Source organism: Sabethes cyaneus, chromosome 3 (assembly GCF_943734655.1).
Source record: "Sabethes cyaneus chromosome 3, idSabCyanKW18_F2, whole genome shotgun sequence".
NCBI classification, from domain to species: domain Eukaryota; kingdom Metazoa; phylum Arthropoda; class Insecta; order Diptera; family Culicidae; genus Sabethes; species Sabethes cyaneus.
In genome coordinates this window covers 117,752,168-117,766,496 of record NC_071355.1, presented here as the reverse complement: position 1 = coordinate 117,766,496, position 14,329 = coordinate 117,752,168, and the positions used below count along the sequence as shown (strand labels likewise).

At 36.5% G+C, this 14,329-nt stretch overlaps 1 protein-coding gene and 1 long non-coding RNA gene across 7 annotated transcripts in view; one reads left to right on the top strand and one right to left on the bottom strand.

Annotated features, from left to right (window-relative positions):
- LOC128742843 (basement membrane-specific heparan sulfate proteoglycan core protein) overlaps positions 1-8,435 on the bottom strand; it is a 1,551,467-nt gene extending 1,543,032 nt beyond the window's left edge. For 3 of the 6 annotated variants that reach the window (XM_053839321.1, XM_053839325.1, XM_053839326.1), the window contains exon 1: positions 7,795-8,414. In XM_053839321.1, coding sequence (XP_053695296.1) covers positions 7,795-7,887 — 93 coding nt within the window. In that variant the 5' untranslated portion in view covers positions 7,888-8,414. The other 3 variants (XM_053839324.1, XM_053839322.1, XM_053839323.1) reach the window with 3 other exon arrangements.
- Positions 237-1,030, top strand: LOC128742845 (uncharacterized). Its single transcript, XR_008412271.1, has 3 exons — positions 237-436; positions 497-567; positions 629-1,030. It is a non-coding gene; the product is annotated as an uncharacterized LOC128742845 (long non-coding RNA).
- Positions 8,436-14,329: the final 5,894 nt, after the last annotated feature.

Genomic DNA, 14,329 nt, shown 5'->3' with positions numbered 1-14,329 from the left:
ATCATCCATGTGAATCAAACCATCAACGATATTACATAAGAATAGCCACCGTTGGCTCGCACGATTACTCACCACGCATACATGAGACGAACGTTCGAATAATCTCAGTAGAATTGCCAAACTTTACCGCTCTATCGCATGCCGATCGCTCTCTCGCTCAGCCGAGGAGACACCAAACCAACTAGATATGAGTAAAACTAGAAGTATCTCAACCACTGGTCGAGACGGTCGTATCCGTCGATCGCAGAAGAGAGTTTTTACAAGTGCCACCAGTTCGTTCTGCCGAGTGCAGAGACAGAAATTTTCACAAGTGCCATTGAAACGCCATTTGTTAAATTACCATCAGGAGTGGGACCGATTCGGATGCCTGTAGGGGTAGGCTATCCCTCTGCGTCCTGATATTTCGACTGTGGATACCACGTGATCATTAGTCGAGGTAATTATTTTCGGCTTTTGTTAAACTACAATTTCATAATGGGCATTGTCCTCTTCGCAGTCGAACAAAGCTCACTATTACCGATACGCTGTGTACGGACAAATCCATACGTGAAAAGGCCTTCGAAAAAGGTAATGAAATCGAACTGTAGCTCGTATGTGACTTGGCAGCTGAAGCAACAATATGTTGCAGGGCTTTTTTTCCTTATTTCTTCATAGCGATCGGCAAGAGCATACACCCGTAGGAAGGACATCAGTGCGTGCGGCTGTGAGATTCTTCTACGGCTGAGAATTTCAGCGCACACATGCGTGCTTCGCGATTAAATTGAGCCATTGGTACCCAGCGGTGACGTGACGCAACTCGGACTGACAGGTTATCATCTTTAATTACCCCTTCCACGGAGCTGGTTGAAAAGGCGCCAAAGCTGGCATGGATAAGTTTTCGTTTTATAAGCGTTCGTGCCATCTTGAGATGGCATAGCGGCTATGTGGACGTCTCCCAGCTCGTGGACGAAAGGATGCGCGGTCTAGTAATACTCGCTGGTAGTGACAGTTAATTAGGAACTAGGTGGTGATGAAGTAAATTTGTACGCTAAAGCGCTAAATAAACTTAAAATGTAACATAATTTTACACAAAACAACACTAAAACAGCAAACAGCTATCGTTTCTGCAGGAGTCGTCTTTTAAAAGTGTCTATGGTGATGTCAACTGTTGAACTGGGCTGCCATGTATCTTATCGAACTGAAACTGACCGTAGTTAACTCTCCGAGAGTCAAGATGAAGGAAATTTCTAGTACGAAAAGCCCTTTCCGGAGCGTATAGATTCAGCTCTTTCAGGATAAGCGAACAGTCAATATTCCCGATCAGGAGCTTAGCAACAAACACAACTTGAGCTGTCGTACGCCTTTTTTCGAGGGTTTCAAGTTCCAGCAATTTGCACCGTGTGTCATATGAAGGCAAGTACAGTGGTTTGCTCTACGGTAGCATCTGAAGAGCATAACGGACGAACTTTTTTTTGTACGGCTTCAATCCTCGCAATCCAGCTAGCTTGAAACGGACACCAGACTATTGAGCAGGTCTCGAGTAATGATCTACCAATGCGCAGTATAGCGAACGAAGACAAAACGGATCATGGAACTCGTTGGCTATTTAAAGATGAAACCGAGTTGCCTTTTAACTTTTGAGATGATCTCTTCAAAGTGCAAACGAAAGGTGAGAGCACAGTCAAGAATCACGATCCCAGGTCACGAATATGATTAACCCGTTGTATCGCATGGTCCAGAATAGTGCAATTAAAGGTAATCGGGTTCAGTTTGCGGTAAAACGAGATAACACTGCATTTGGAGATACTCATTGTTAACAAACACCACGCCTCAAATAGGTCAACCTGTTGCTGCAATCTCAAACAGTCAGTGTGGTTTTTATTGGCGGGTGTATCTTAACATCGTCCGCGTAAAACAGATGACATCCAGCAGGCAGCAGACCTCATCCATCTGATAAAAACGACAGAAATTTCTAGTTTCTCCATCCGATTCAACAATATCGCGTGATCAACACGATCGAATGCAGCTTTTAAGTGTGTATATATAACATCTCCTTGCGCATTTTCCTCCATGATGTTTTAGCAGAACGAAACAAACTGCGTTAGATTAGATTAGTACTGCGAACTGCACATAAAAAGTGCGTCGTGGACTATGATTTCCAACATTTTCGAGTAGGCACAAAGTGATGTGATTCCCCGATAGTTTTCTACGTTCCTCTTATCTCCTTTTTTGTGCACGGGAAACATGATGGATTTTTTCCATGATTCAGTAAATACATTCTGCTGGAGAGAAGTTTCGAATAACATCGCCAGTGGGCGAACAATAGCTGCAGCACATTTCTTCAGAACACAAGAGGGAATTCCGTCTGATCCAGCAGCGAGCGAATATTTGAGCTTTTTGATCGCGGTTTCAACAAGTTAGTCGTTTATATGGAATATATTCAAGTTGATCGCATCACATGGAGTATCTCTGATTGCAGAGGCAGTCTGCGTTTCCGAAGCAACAAAAGTGTTAAAGGAATTCTTGAAGTGAGTAGCAAAGAGTTCGCATTTTTCCACGGCAATGTTCGCACAGACGCTACCCAGAAACATGTTTACAGGCAGTCCTACCTCATTTTTCTTGGAATTCAAGAGCGACTAGAATGATCTAGGATTTCTGGGCAAGTTGGATTGCATTCGTAAAAAGTACCTTTGGTACAAGAGTAGATTATAAGCTCGGTAATTCTTGCTGGTTATGTTAAACTGTCGCTTAGATAATGGACATCGGAGCTTACTGCATTTTCGTAGAGCAGAAGATCTAAGGCGCTTCAAAAATCGCAAATGAGCATCGCCCCAGACTGGTTTACGAGGTGGTCTACGAGTGGGAACACATCCGGAGATCAGGTGTTTCATGGTTTGGGTAAAGTGACTAACAGCATTATTAACACTCGCAAAACGGTCGAGGCAACTCGAATCGACCCGACTGAGTCCAAGTCACTAGCGTCAACAATATTTTCAAATTCAAAGGAGACTGGCAGGTCCACTACCACTTCAACAGCGGGATGATCAGCGTCAAGTGGAACTGCTGGGTCAACAGCTTCATGGACTGAGCAAAACAAGGTTGCAGAATCGTTAACCAAAACGAGGTCAAGCAGACATGGCTGCGGGAGGCTCGACTGGGTCGGATGGATGAGGGGCTTCCGAAATACTGTACACGTTGCGTCCCGGCAGAGATGATCCTGCGAGAAGATCAGCAGCAAGGTGGTTACATTGATCGGTGTCAAGAATGCTAAAACTTAACTGGTTAACTGGTGCCTCAACATGCATCACAAATTTTACATTTACGACTTTTTCAAATATTTGGTCTTAATTTGTATACTGAAAATGTAGCAAAAATATTTCTGTTTAATGTAGACTAAAGATTGTCGATATAGAGCTATATGGTAATGAATATCGTTTTTCTTGTCTGCTGTCTGAAAAATTCTTATAATTCTTACTGTTGACCAAACTCGTGACTTTAGTCATGACCTTGAAATGCGGTCAGGCATATATTAATATTGTTTTGAAACGATGATTCTACAATTGATGAAGGGACGGTAAGGGAAAGTAATGAAGAAGGATTTTTTTCCGGGAATGAAGGGGAAGGGTGGAAAGGAAGGGGGGGGGGGGGTAATAGGTAGCTATGCTTAACAAGTTGTCGTTGTGACTCCTATCTTTTGTCCAATGCTGGAAGGTGCATGGGTCGAACCAAGCTGTAATCAGAGATTATAACCGGATTTGAACCCACAACACCTGCCAGGGCGTGTCGCTCACTGGTACCCGTGTACCTTTGAACCACAGAGGCGCTGGATAAAAGAAGTCTGCACCACCCCCCTTATTAACCATAGCGACATGGGTTGGTCTATTTTTAGACACAAATTGTGCCTCTTCCTCCACCTACTGTAGAAACCACCGACCGAGAAGTTTTAATCTAACGTGTTTTTACTTTCAGGACGACGACACTATGCAGGCCCTTACGACTTGCAAGGTACTGCGTGTGACGCTGTTCGTCCGAAAGCGTGTTAGTCCGCGTTTCTCAGCGCGGTTCTTCGGAGAAAGGCTTCGGGGGTTCAAATCCGGTTATAATCTCTGATTACAGCTTGGTTCGACCCATGCACCTTCCAGCATTGGACAAAGATAGGAGTCACAACGACAACTTGTTAAGCATAGCTACCTATTACCCCCCCTTCCTTTCCACCCTTCCCCTTCATTCCCGGAAAAAAATCCTTCTTCATTACTTTCCCTTACCGTCCCTTCATCAATTGTAGAATCATCGTTTCAAAAAAATATTAATTCTTACTGTTAAATTCAATCACTCACTCCCGATTTTTTTTGAGTTAGCTGAGAAAATATGAGAAATACACAATTATTGTATGTGTCCATATGAGAAAGAGAGGAAGATAGAGAGAGAAAGAGAGAGAGAGAGTATTTGTTGTGGACTCTTACTTGTCCACTGTGTCCTTGTCCAGTGTATGCATGAGCATGACATTCAAATGCGCATTACTGTTTTCGTAAAATGGTCATAACTTCTACAATTTTCAACCGATTGTTAACATTAACCCCTTGGTTTCTTTGTTTTTTATCGCCCTTTAAGATCCATATAAAAGGAAATTTTTAAAAAGCGGTAATCTTAAACGGGATGGCAAAGTTGTCGTCTTCCATATATTTGGTGCGTAACCGACATCACTGGCACTGGCACCCGAAAAATGGCCTGTTCACCCTAAAGCAATGTTAAATCGGGTAACAAAACTTGTGACTGGCTGTACCAAATGATGGCAGTTTAAGATTATTTATGCAGTTTAGTACAATTTGCTAAATATTCTTGCGGTTTTGTAATATATTATACATCATATAATGTTTTTCTGTAGAATGAGCGAAAATACGACAACAGTTTATCCAGCTTTGGTGAAAGTGAAATGAAAATAGATGCTCGTTACGCTGAAATCCTAAGGTGCCACCCTGTTGGTAATCTTCTCTAAAATCTTTGATAAAGTTGAAATTATTCCAAAAAACTGTGTTCTATTTTGTTTTGTAGTGAACAAATTCTCAAACATCTGCAGTACTATTATTCTTACAGAAAAGTGAAGTGCAAGTAATCCATAGCAAATTTTCTCCTCTTTATTATGAAAAAAAAAGAGATTTAAAATTGGTGCTCCATTGCCGGAGAAATTTGTATTTATGTGCATGTACTTATTTTCTTTAGGCAAATTTCAACTTTAGTGCATATCTCAAAAACTATCCTACTTTAAATTTTTCTGACCTCATTTTCGGAATCAGCGGCCAATTTTACATGAAAAATCACCTTCAGCTTACTGAGTTCACGCTTTTTGTTTATTTTGTTAACTAGTGTTATAGCTTGGTTCGACCCATGCACCTTCCAGCATTGGACGAAAGGTAGGAGTCACAACGACGACTTGTTAAGCATAGCTACGTATTCCCCCTCCCCTTACCTTTCCACTCTCCCCTCCCCACCCATTTTCCAAAAAATTTGCATTACTTTCCCCTACCGTCCCTTCATCAATTGTAGAACCATCGTTTCAAAAAATATTAATAAAATATGTTTGACCGCATTTCAAGGTCAAGACTAAAAGCTCGAGGTTGGTCTACATTGAAATTATGTTTAAACACTAACAATCCTTCAAATCTGCCACAATCTGCCTTATATCGCCATGGTCCTTCTTACCCCGCCTGGTTGTGAGTATGAATCTTTTTAGACGTTTCAAGAATTGATGATAAATCTTGGTAAAATAGACTAATCAATTCCTTACATAATTTTTAATGGTAGATAAATGAATGCTCATTCGTGTGAGGAATAAGACAAGTCGAATTTCCACACATTTTATGCTACCATTTATTTGCTAGGATTTGCCTACTGAAAAAATATCACAAAATTATTTCTATGTGGCCCACGCCTTTGCAAAGTTGCTCATATGTGACATGCTATTCAAGTGATATATGATGCTCATGTGTAATTAAGGGTAATATTCGCTTATATTCAACCCATGGAAATTACAGTACTGGACAATATAAAGAACGCACCCGATCTCATACTATATAACACGTGGTATCTTTTTTATTGTCAAACATATGAACTCGGTATATTTGGACAAATTGTAGCATTTTCAATGCTTTAAACGATTTATTATCGTTAAATATAAACTTAATAATTAGCTATTTTGATCAAGCTATTGTATAGTTCTAGAAAAAGTCAATTTTTAGTTGGTCATAATAAAGTACGCACTACTAATATAATGACTGCACAACGTCGCCGACTGCATACGAATAGTTTCCTCACCATCACACTGCAGCGAAGTGTCAAAACAAATTGTTTGTGATTGTTTTTTCATTACTGGTGCACGTTTTTATCTGGTATGATGGCAAAAAAGCAAATTTGTGAAGATATCCGTAAACTTATCGTTAAAAATCGTAAGAAAGGTTTCTCGAATAAAGAAATTGCTCGAAGATATGAAATTAGTGAGGCAGGAGTATGAAAAACATTGGAAAAATATGAGGAACTTGGAAGCGTGAAAGACCGGACTGAAAGAGGAAGAAAGCGGAGGACTACAACCAGTGATGATCGCCTGATTCGTCGAGAAGTGGCTAAAGATCCGTTCTCTACCAGCCGTGTAATCTGAGAAAATACGAATTTAAATATTTCCGAACGAACTGTTCGTAGAAGACTGAAGGAAATGGGATTTAAAAATGGATTTGCTCAACGAAGGCCATTTATCCGAAATGTTAACAGGTTTGTTTATTTCATATTCAATATTTGTTTTTAAGTAATATTAATTTGTATAGGATCAAACGTCTTAAATTTGCTCAAAAACATATCGACAAACCTCTGGAGTATAAAACCTCTGTATAAAACATCTTCTGAAAGTATATCTATAAAGCTAATTTTTGTTCGATCACTGTGAATAGTTATCTACTATAAATAATGAGAAGAGCATGAAAGTTTCAAGATGTGGTAAGTGCGTACTTTATTTTGTCCAGTACTGTATATGGAATTTCTTATGTATATTTACCAAAAATTATTTGCGAAGTTTTTTGAATGTACTGGAGAAAAAACAGTGTGTATCCAGCACAAAATTTCGAAAAAACGGCAAACGATTATTCTTCCGTACCGTACATTAAATTTAGCGTCGGAAGTAGTGTGCTGTATAGCTCGTCTCATTTGTTACAGCGCACTACTTCCGACACGAGGTTTAATGTACGGTATGGAAGAAAAATCGGAAGAAAGTGCAATTTAGTCCTGGCAACACAATATATTTTTCTACGAAACTCGCACTCAAAAAATCGGCATCAAGTTTACTTGAAAACATGGGTAATTTTCATCCGTCACACTTTTCATGTAACATTCACGTGAATTATTGATAACTCGCACTCATACTAAAAAGTTTACGTGCTTCCCGGTAAATTTTATCTACTTTCCCATTAGCTAGTACATGAAGTTTATATAAATTGCTGTACAGAAGTTTACGCGATTTTTCACGTGGATGCGACGTGTCGATTTTTTAGAGTGTGGTCTTACCCTAAAAATACGTTGTATGGACCAACACCAACACTTCGTAAATTAACAGCTACGTATGAGTTGATCAACTTTAAATAAAGTATATCTAATTTATATCGTATACTCAAATGTTTACATTTACATGTTTATGTGTTGTTAGTATAACAAAACAATTTTTGAAAAAACAAATCCCTAAAGCATATTGCCATTTAATGTATTATCGTATTATAGTACAGTTCACCAGGTAACCATTATGTTGTAACTTATTCTACATATAGTGTAGCTTACCTTTCGATCAATCGATTGTACTCCAATTATACACAATGTTATTAATATTACGATCGGTGTGCTTTTACCGAGAATTTGGTTCCCGGTACCCATATTTAAATTCTCAATAACTTGAATCTCTCACGACAAATTATTCTTGCTGGAACAATACTTCGTTGTTGTATAATAACAATAACTCAGAATAATTCCGAATTTCAAACTAATTTTCAATGCGTGTTGTTGTCACTAGTTTTGTACCAGATCTTCAATAAATGATACAATTCTTTCCCCAACCGCAACCACGTTTGAACAATTATGCAGCCCGTGTTTTTGAACTGGAAACATGATAAATTTTACTGTACAAAAGCTAAAAATACGTGCAAACACGATACAAAATCACGATGTTAAATATAGATTATCAGTCACTCTACACTAGATTTTCCGATGGTTATTTAAGCTAATATTGGCTTCTGCACTAAAATAAACTCTGACAAAACAGTTCATCACAACGTCATTGTTTCGGAATGAAATTCAATTCATCGCGCCGGCAAAACGTGCCTGCGCCTGCGAACAGACAGGATGGACAGGCTCAACTGTTGATAGCACAACTCAAATGTTAAATCACATATGAAACCTAATCTACGAACAGCGAAAACACCGTCTGCACAAGCCGACTGCGCAACACTAAATGAATGAAAAATATGATATAAAGAAATATTTTCAATTTCACGGATACTTCTTTAGCATATTCTTGTCTCGTTCACTCATTTGTATGAATATTCCAAATTACAAACATCGACCAGCATGTTATTTTTACTCACCACTTGCCATAACGAACGTTTACTACAGCTGTTTGATTTATGTTTTTTTTAACTTGCACTATGTGTTGGTGTTTGACAACGCCGACAATACCAAAATATTGTACTGCCATAGAATGCAGATCACCAACTTCCTGCATGCTGTTTTCGCTGGTGTCATCACTCGACATGGTTTTTGGCTCACTTGTCTCACTTTGGAAACTGAATTTCTAACAATTTGCATTTTATTAAGGAAACTAAAAAATTGATTCGCATAGTAAAACCCGATTTAATCCACCTAGTGGTGAAAGGAACCTTTGTTATACGGTCTTACTAGCTATTTGAGATAGAAATCGACACGTCTTCGGAATATAATTCATCTATTGGTTATCGTTGCGTAGTGCGTTAGTTTAGGGGAAGGGCGGTAAAGACGGACACTGCGGGAAAGACGGACACTTGTTATAGTTCATAAACCATAATTTTTTGAATCAAATCAATGATGGGAAATGTTTCTATAAACTGAATTAACACTTTTGGACAAAACTGCCGATTTTTAGCAGCGCGGTTGTCAAATTTATAAGCAAAACAAAGAAAAAATGCGCGTTTACGCTAACCGATGTAATTTTGCGTGTAGAGAAAATAGCTGGTAAATCGTTAAAAAACAACATATTCATGCTAAACCGACAACATTGCGTTAGTTTGATCTTTCACTGAATATCCATTGCAAACCTAGTGAATTTTCGAATATTCAGTTCAGAAAAGTTATTGAAGTTTGAAAAAATGGTATCCAAGTCGGGAAAGACGGACACCCAACGGTAGGGAAAGACGGACACACAGATTTTGAACCCATTTTGCCCAACAACGATTTAACATTGCAAATACTTACATATTATATATGAAAAAGTAACCAGAAGTAATATAACAGTCGGAATAAGCCAACTTTTAGAAACGATTAATTCGTCACTACTTAAAATATTGAAGGGAACAGTTCTATTTTCTCGCTCAAAGGGGGGATCGGGAAGGGGGTTTTCCCAAACCAATTCTTTCCTAAATACATGATGAAATATGTTAACCTTTCTTAATACTGATAATTCGACGACGCGTGACACCTTTTTGTGAGTGTCCGTCTTTCCCATATCAAGTGTCCGTCTTTCCCGCCTATGCGCAGAAACTCTGATTTATACATGATGTTTATAATATTAAAAAAGCATAAATTTTGGAAGAAATTTTCCAGCACACGTTGTAACTTTATTAGACAGAGACTCAAAGGTTCGGTTTGTACGAAAATTGCGATCAATACAGTTATATTTGAGTAGTTATTGGGTCTTTACCTCAAGGTGTCCGTCTTTACCGCCTTTCCCCTACATAAAATTTTTGAAAATTGAATAAGTTTACAAAATTTGAACAAAATAGGAACACTTAAATTTTGATAGATACTTTTTCATGAAATTGCTGAGTAAGGATAAGTAAGTTGTTATTAATCTGAGTAAGTGCAAATAAAAGTAAGTTATAAGAGGAAATCTTTTTCTTTAACATATACATTGCCTATTAAAGGTCTAGTTTATAGGTTTTTGAGCTATGCATAGTTTCCTGTAATGCCATTCTATGTGATTTACATCAATAAAGTTTTCTTGAATAATTTTCAACAATTTTTATTAACCTTCGGTTACTCACGCTGTGAACTCGTGTAGGTTTTTCAACGCCATATTGTTATAAAGTTACAAATCGTTGTTTAACTAACGTATATTCTTCAACAAAATTATTGTGAGCAAAATGTCATAATTATTCAATGCATTATTAATTTAAATTGTTGTGAAAATGTTTGCAGCAAAACTATCAGTAAATGTAAAATGTTTAAAATGTATCCGTCTGCTGGTAGTCGAATAATTCGGAGTCAAAATTAGGGTATTCTTTATAATCAAAGTTCTACAGTTCCTAAACAATCAAACATAGAGGTATACTATTTTCAGCAAAGTTGTGTATTTTTACTATTTGTACAATTTTTTAGTACATGAAAAGTCATAGAACAATTACAAAAAAATCAAAAATTGAAAAACTGATTTTACAAATTCATATACATTAAGTAAGATTTTTCTGTCTTCGCTGCAGAGATAGAAGGTTACTGTCTTTAGCAAAATTGCTTGTAATACTATGCTTTATAACTTTGCAGAACACATCAATGTGTTTTATTGACACTGAAGAAAAATATTTTTTTATTTTTATTTTAATCAAAATTTAAATTCCACCAGACGATAGAGTTTTCAATTTCAAGAAACTCTTCCAAAGGTTCGATAAACCTAAAACCAAGTTTTCTCAGTCAAAACTCTGGTGCACACGTTTTCTTTGGCTTGGGGCTATTTTGCGCGCGAGTAACTTTGTTACAAAAGTTAGCGCGAGTGTTCGAGGGTTAATATCTTTTGACCGGTAAAACCATTTCTTATGAAATTTTCCATATACATTCGTAGTGTCAAAACCTCTCGTTTGATATTAAAATAATTGAAATTAGATAAATTATCTTGGTTAAAATCATTATAAATTATTGTTAATTTTGGTGTGGTGTATACGGTTGCTCATAACTTTCAAATCAAACGTGCAATCAAAAAATCATTCAATAGTGATCTATTAGGATATATTATCTTTCAAATGAGACTGATAGCGCATAAATCGGTTTGGCCATCTTTAAGAAACAGGCGATAATTATTACCTTGTCAAAACAGGTTTTTTAAGCATAACTTTTAAACTACATGTTTGTTTTCAATTGAAAATTCCTGAACAATTTAGCATTAATAAGGGCTTTCATTTGATATTAAGATTGTTGAAATCGGTCATGTAGTTCCGGAGAAACCCGTGTCACGTATTTTACACATTTTACCTTTGTTATACTATAACAAAGGTTTAAAAATTGGTCGAAAAACACGAAATTGATCCGAGGCCCGGAGGGCCAAGCCACATATACCAATCGATAAGGTTCGACGATTTGAGCAATGTCTGTGTGTGTGTGTGTGTGTATGTATGTAATGATTTTTTCTATCGCCTGTTTCTCAGAGATGGCTGAACCGAATCGTTCGCTATTACTTTTGTTTGAAAGGTATTATTGTCTAGTAGATCGCTATTGAGTTGCTTCGTGATTCGACGTTTCGTTTAAAAGTTATAAGCGAAAATGTGAAAAATACGTGACACGGGTTTCTCCGGAACTACATGACCGATTTCAACGATCTTAGTATCAAATGAAAGCTCTTATTAAAGCTAAATTGTTCAGGAATTTTTAATTGAAAACAAACCAGTAATTTAAAAGTTATGTTTAAAAAGCCTGTTTTGACAAGGTAATAATTATCGCCTGTTTCTTAGAGATGGCCAAACCGATTTATGCGCTATTAGTCTCATTTGAAAGATAATATATCCTAATTGATCACTATTGAATGATTTTTTGATTGGACGTTTAATTTGAAAGTTATGAGTAACCGTATACACCACACCAAAATTAACAATAATTTATAATGATTTTAACCAAGATAATTTACCTAATTTCAATTATTTTTATATCAAACGAGAGGTTTTGACACTACGAATATATATGCAAAATTTCATAAGAATTGGTTTTACCGGTCAAAAGATATTAACCCTCGAACACTCGCGCCAACTTTTGTAACACAGTTACTTGCGCGCAAAATAGCCCTAAACCAAAGAAAACGTGTGCACTAGAGTTTTGACTGAGAAATCTTGGTTTTAGGTTTATCGAACCTGTGGAAGAGTTTCTTGAAATTGAAAGCTCTATCGTTTGGTGGAATCCAAATGTTGAGTAATCCCCCTGAAAGTGAAATAAATAAAATATTTTTCTTCAGTGTCAATATAACACATTGATGTGTTCTGCAAAGTTATAGAGCATATTATTATAAGATATTTTGCTAAAGACAGTAACTTTCTATCTCTGCAGCGAAGATAGAAAAATCTTATTTATTGTATATGAATTTGTAAAATCAGTTTTTCTATTTTTGCTCTTTTTGTAATTGTTGTATGACTTTTTCATGTACTACAAAATTGTACAAATAGTAAAAATATACAACTTTGCTGAAAATAGTATACCTGTATGTTTGCTTGTTTAGGAACTGTAGAACTTTGATTATAAAGAATACCCTAACTTTGACTCCGAATTACCCGACTTCCAGTAGACGGATACATTTCAAACATTTTACATTTGCTGATAGTTTTGCTGCATACAGTTTCCCAACAATTTAAATTATTAATGCATTGAATAATTATGACATTTTGCGCACAATAAGTTTGTTGAAGAATATACGTTAGTTAAACAACGTTTTGTAACTTTATAACAATATGGCGTTGAAAAACCTACACGTGTTGTACAAAATACAACAGCGTGAGTAACCGAAGGTTAATAAAAATTGATGAAAATTATTCAAGAAAACTCTATTGATGTGATTCAAATATAATGGCATTACAGGAAACTATGCATAGCTCAAAAACCTATAAACTAGACCTTTACTAGACAATGTATATGTTAAAGAATGAGATTTCCTCTTACAACTTACTTTTATTTGCACTTACTCAGGTTAATAACAACTTATTTATCCTTACTCAACAATTTCATGAAAAAAAAGGATCTATCAAAATTTAAGTGTTCCTATTTTGTTAAAATTTTGTAAACTTATTCAATTTTCAAAAATTTTATGTAAACCAACGCACTACGCAACGATAACCAATAGATGAATTATGTTCCGAAGACGATTTCGATTTCTATCTCAAATAGCAAGTAAGACCGTATAACAAAGGTTCCTTTCACCACTAGGTGGATTAAATCGGGTTTTTACCTTTGTTATACTATAACAAAGGTTTAGGAATTGGTCGACAAACACGAAATTGATCCGAGGCCCGGAGGGCCGAGCCACATATACCAATCGACAGGGTTCGACGAACTGAGCAATGTCTGTGTGTGTGTGTGTGTATGTGTGTATGTATGTGCGGGGCGCAACTTTTCTATCGCCTATTTCTCGGAGATGGCAGAACCGATTTGTTCGCTATTACTTTTGTTTGAAAGATATTATTGCCTAGTATATCACTATTGAATTGTTTCGAGGTCCGACATTTCGTTTAAAAGTTATAAGTAAAAAAGTAAAAGTAACGTGACACGATTTTCTCCGGACCCAAATGACCGATTTCAACGATCTTGGTATCGAATGAAAGCTCTTGTTAACACTAAATTTTTCGGATAAATTTTATTGAAAACAAACAATCAGTTTAAAAGTTATGCTTAAAAAACCTGTTTTGACAAGGTAATAATTATCGCCTGTTTCTTAGAAATGACTAAACCGATTTATGCGCTATTAGTCTCATTTGACAGCTAACATAACCTAATAGATCACTATTGATTTGTTTTTTGATTGGACGTTTAATTTGAAAGTTATGATCAATTGAATACAACACATTAAAATTTACAATAATTTATAACGATTTCATCTAAGATGATTTATCTAGTTTGAATTATTTTGGCATCAAATTAGAGATTTTAATGCTACAAATATATCTGCAAAATTTCAGAAGAATCGGTTTTGCCGATCAAAAGATATTAACCCTCCAACACTCGCGCCGACTTTTGTAATTCGGTTACTCGCGCGCACAATGGCCCAAAGCCAAAAAGACATGCGCATTAGAATTTTGACTGGGAAAACTTGGTTTTAAGTTTATGGAACCTTCGGAAGAATTTCTTAAAATTGAAAGTTCTATCATCTGGTGCAATTTAAATT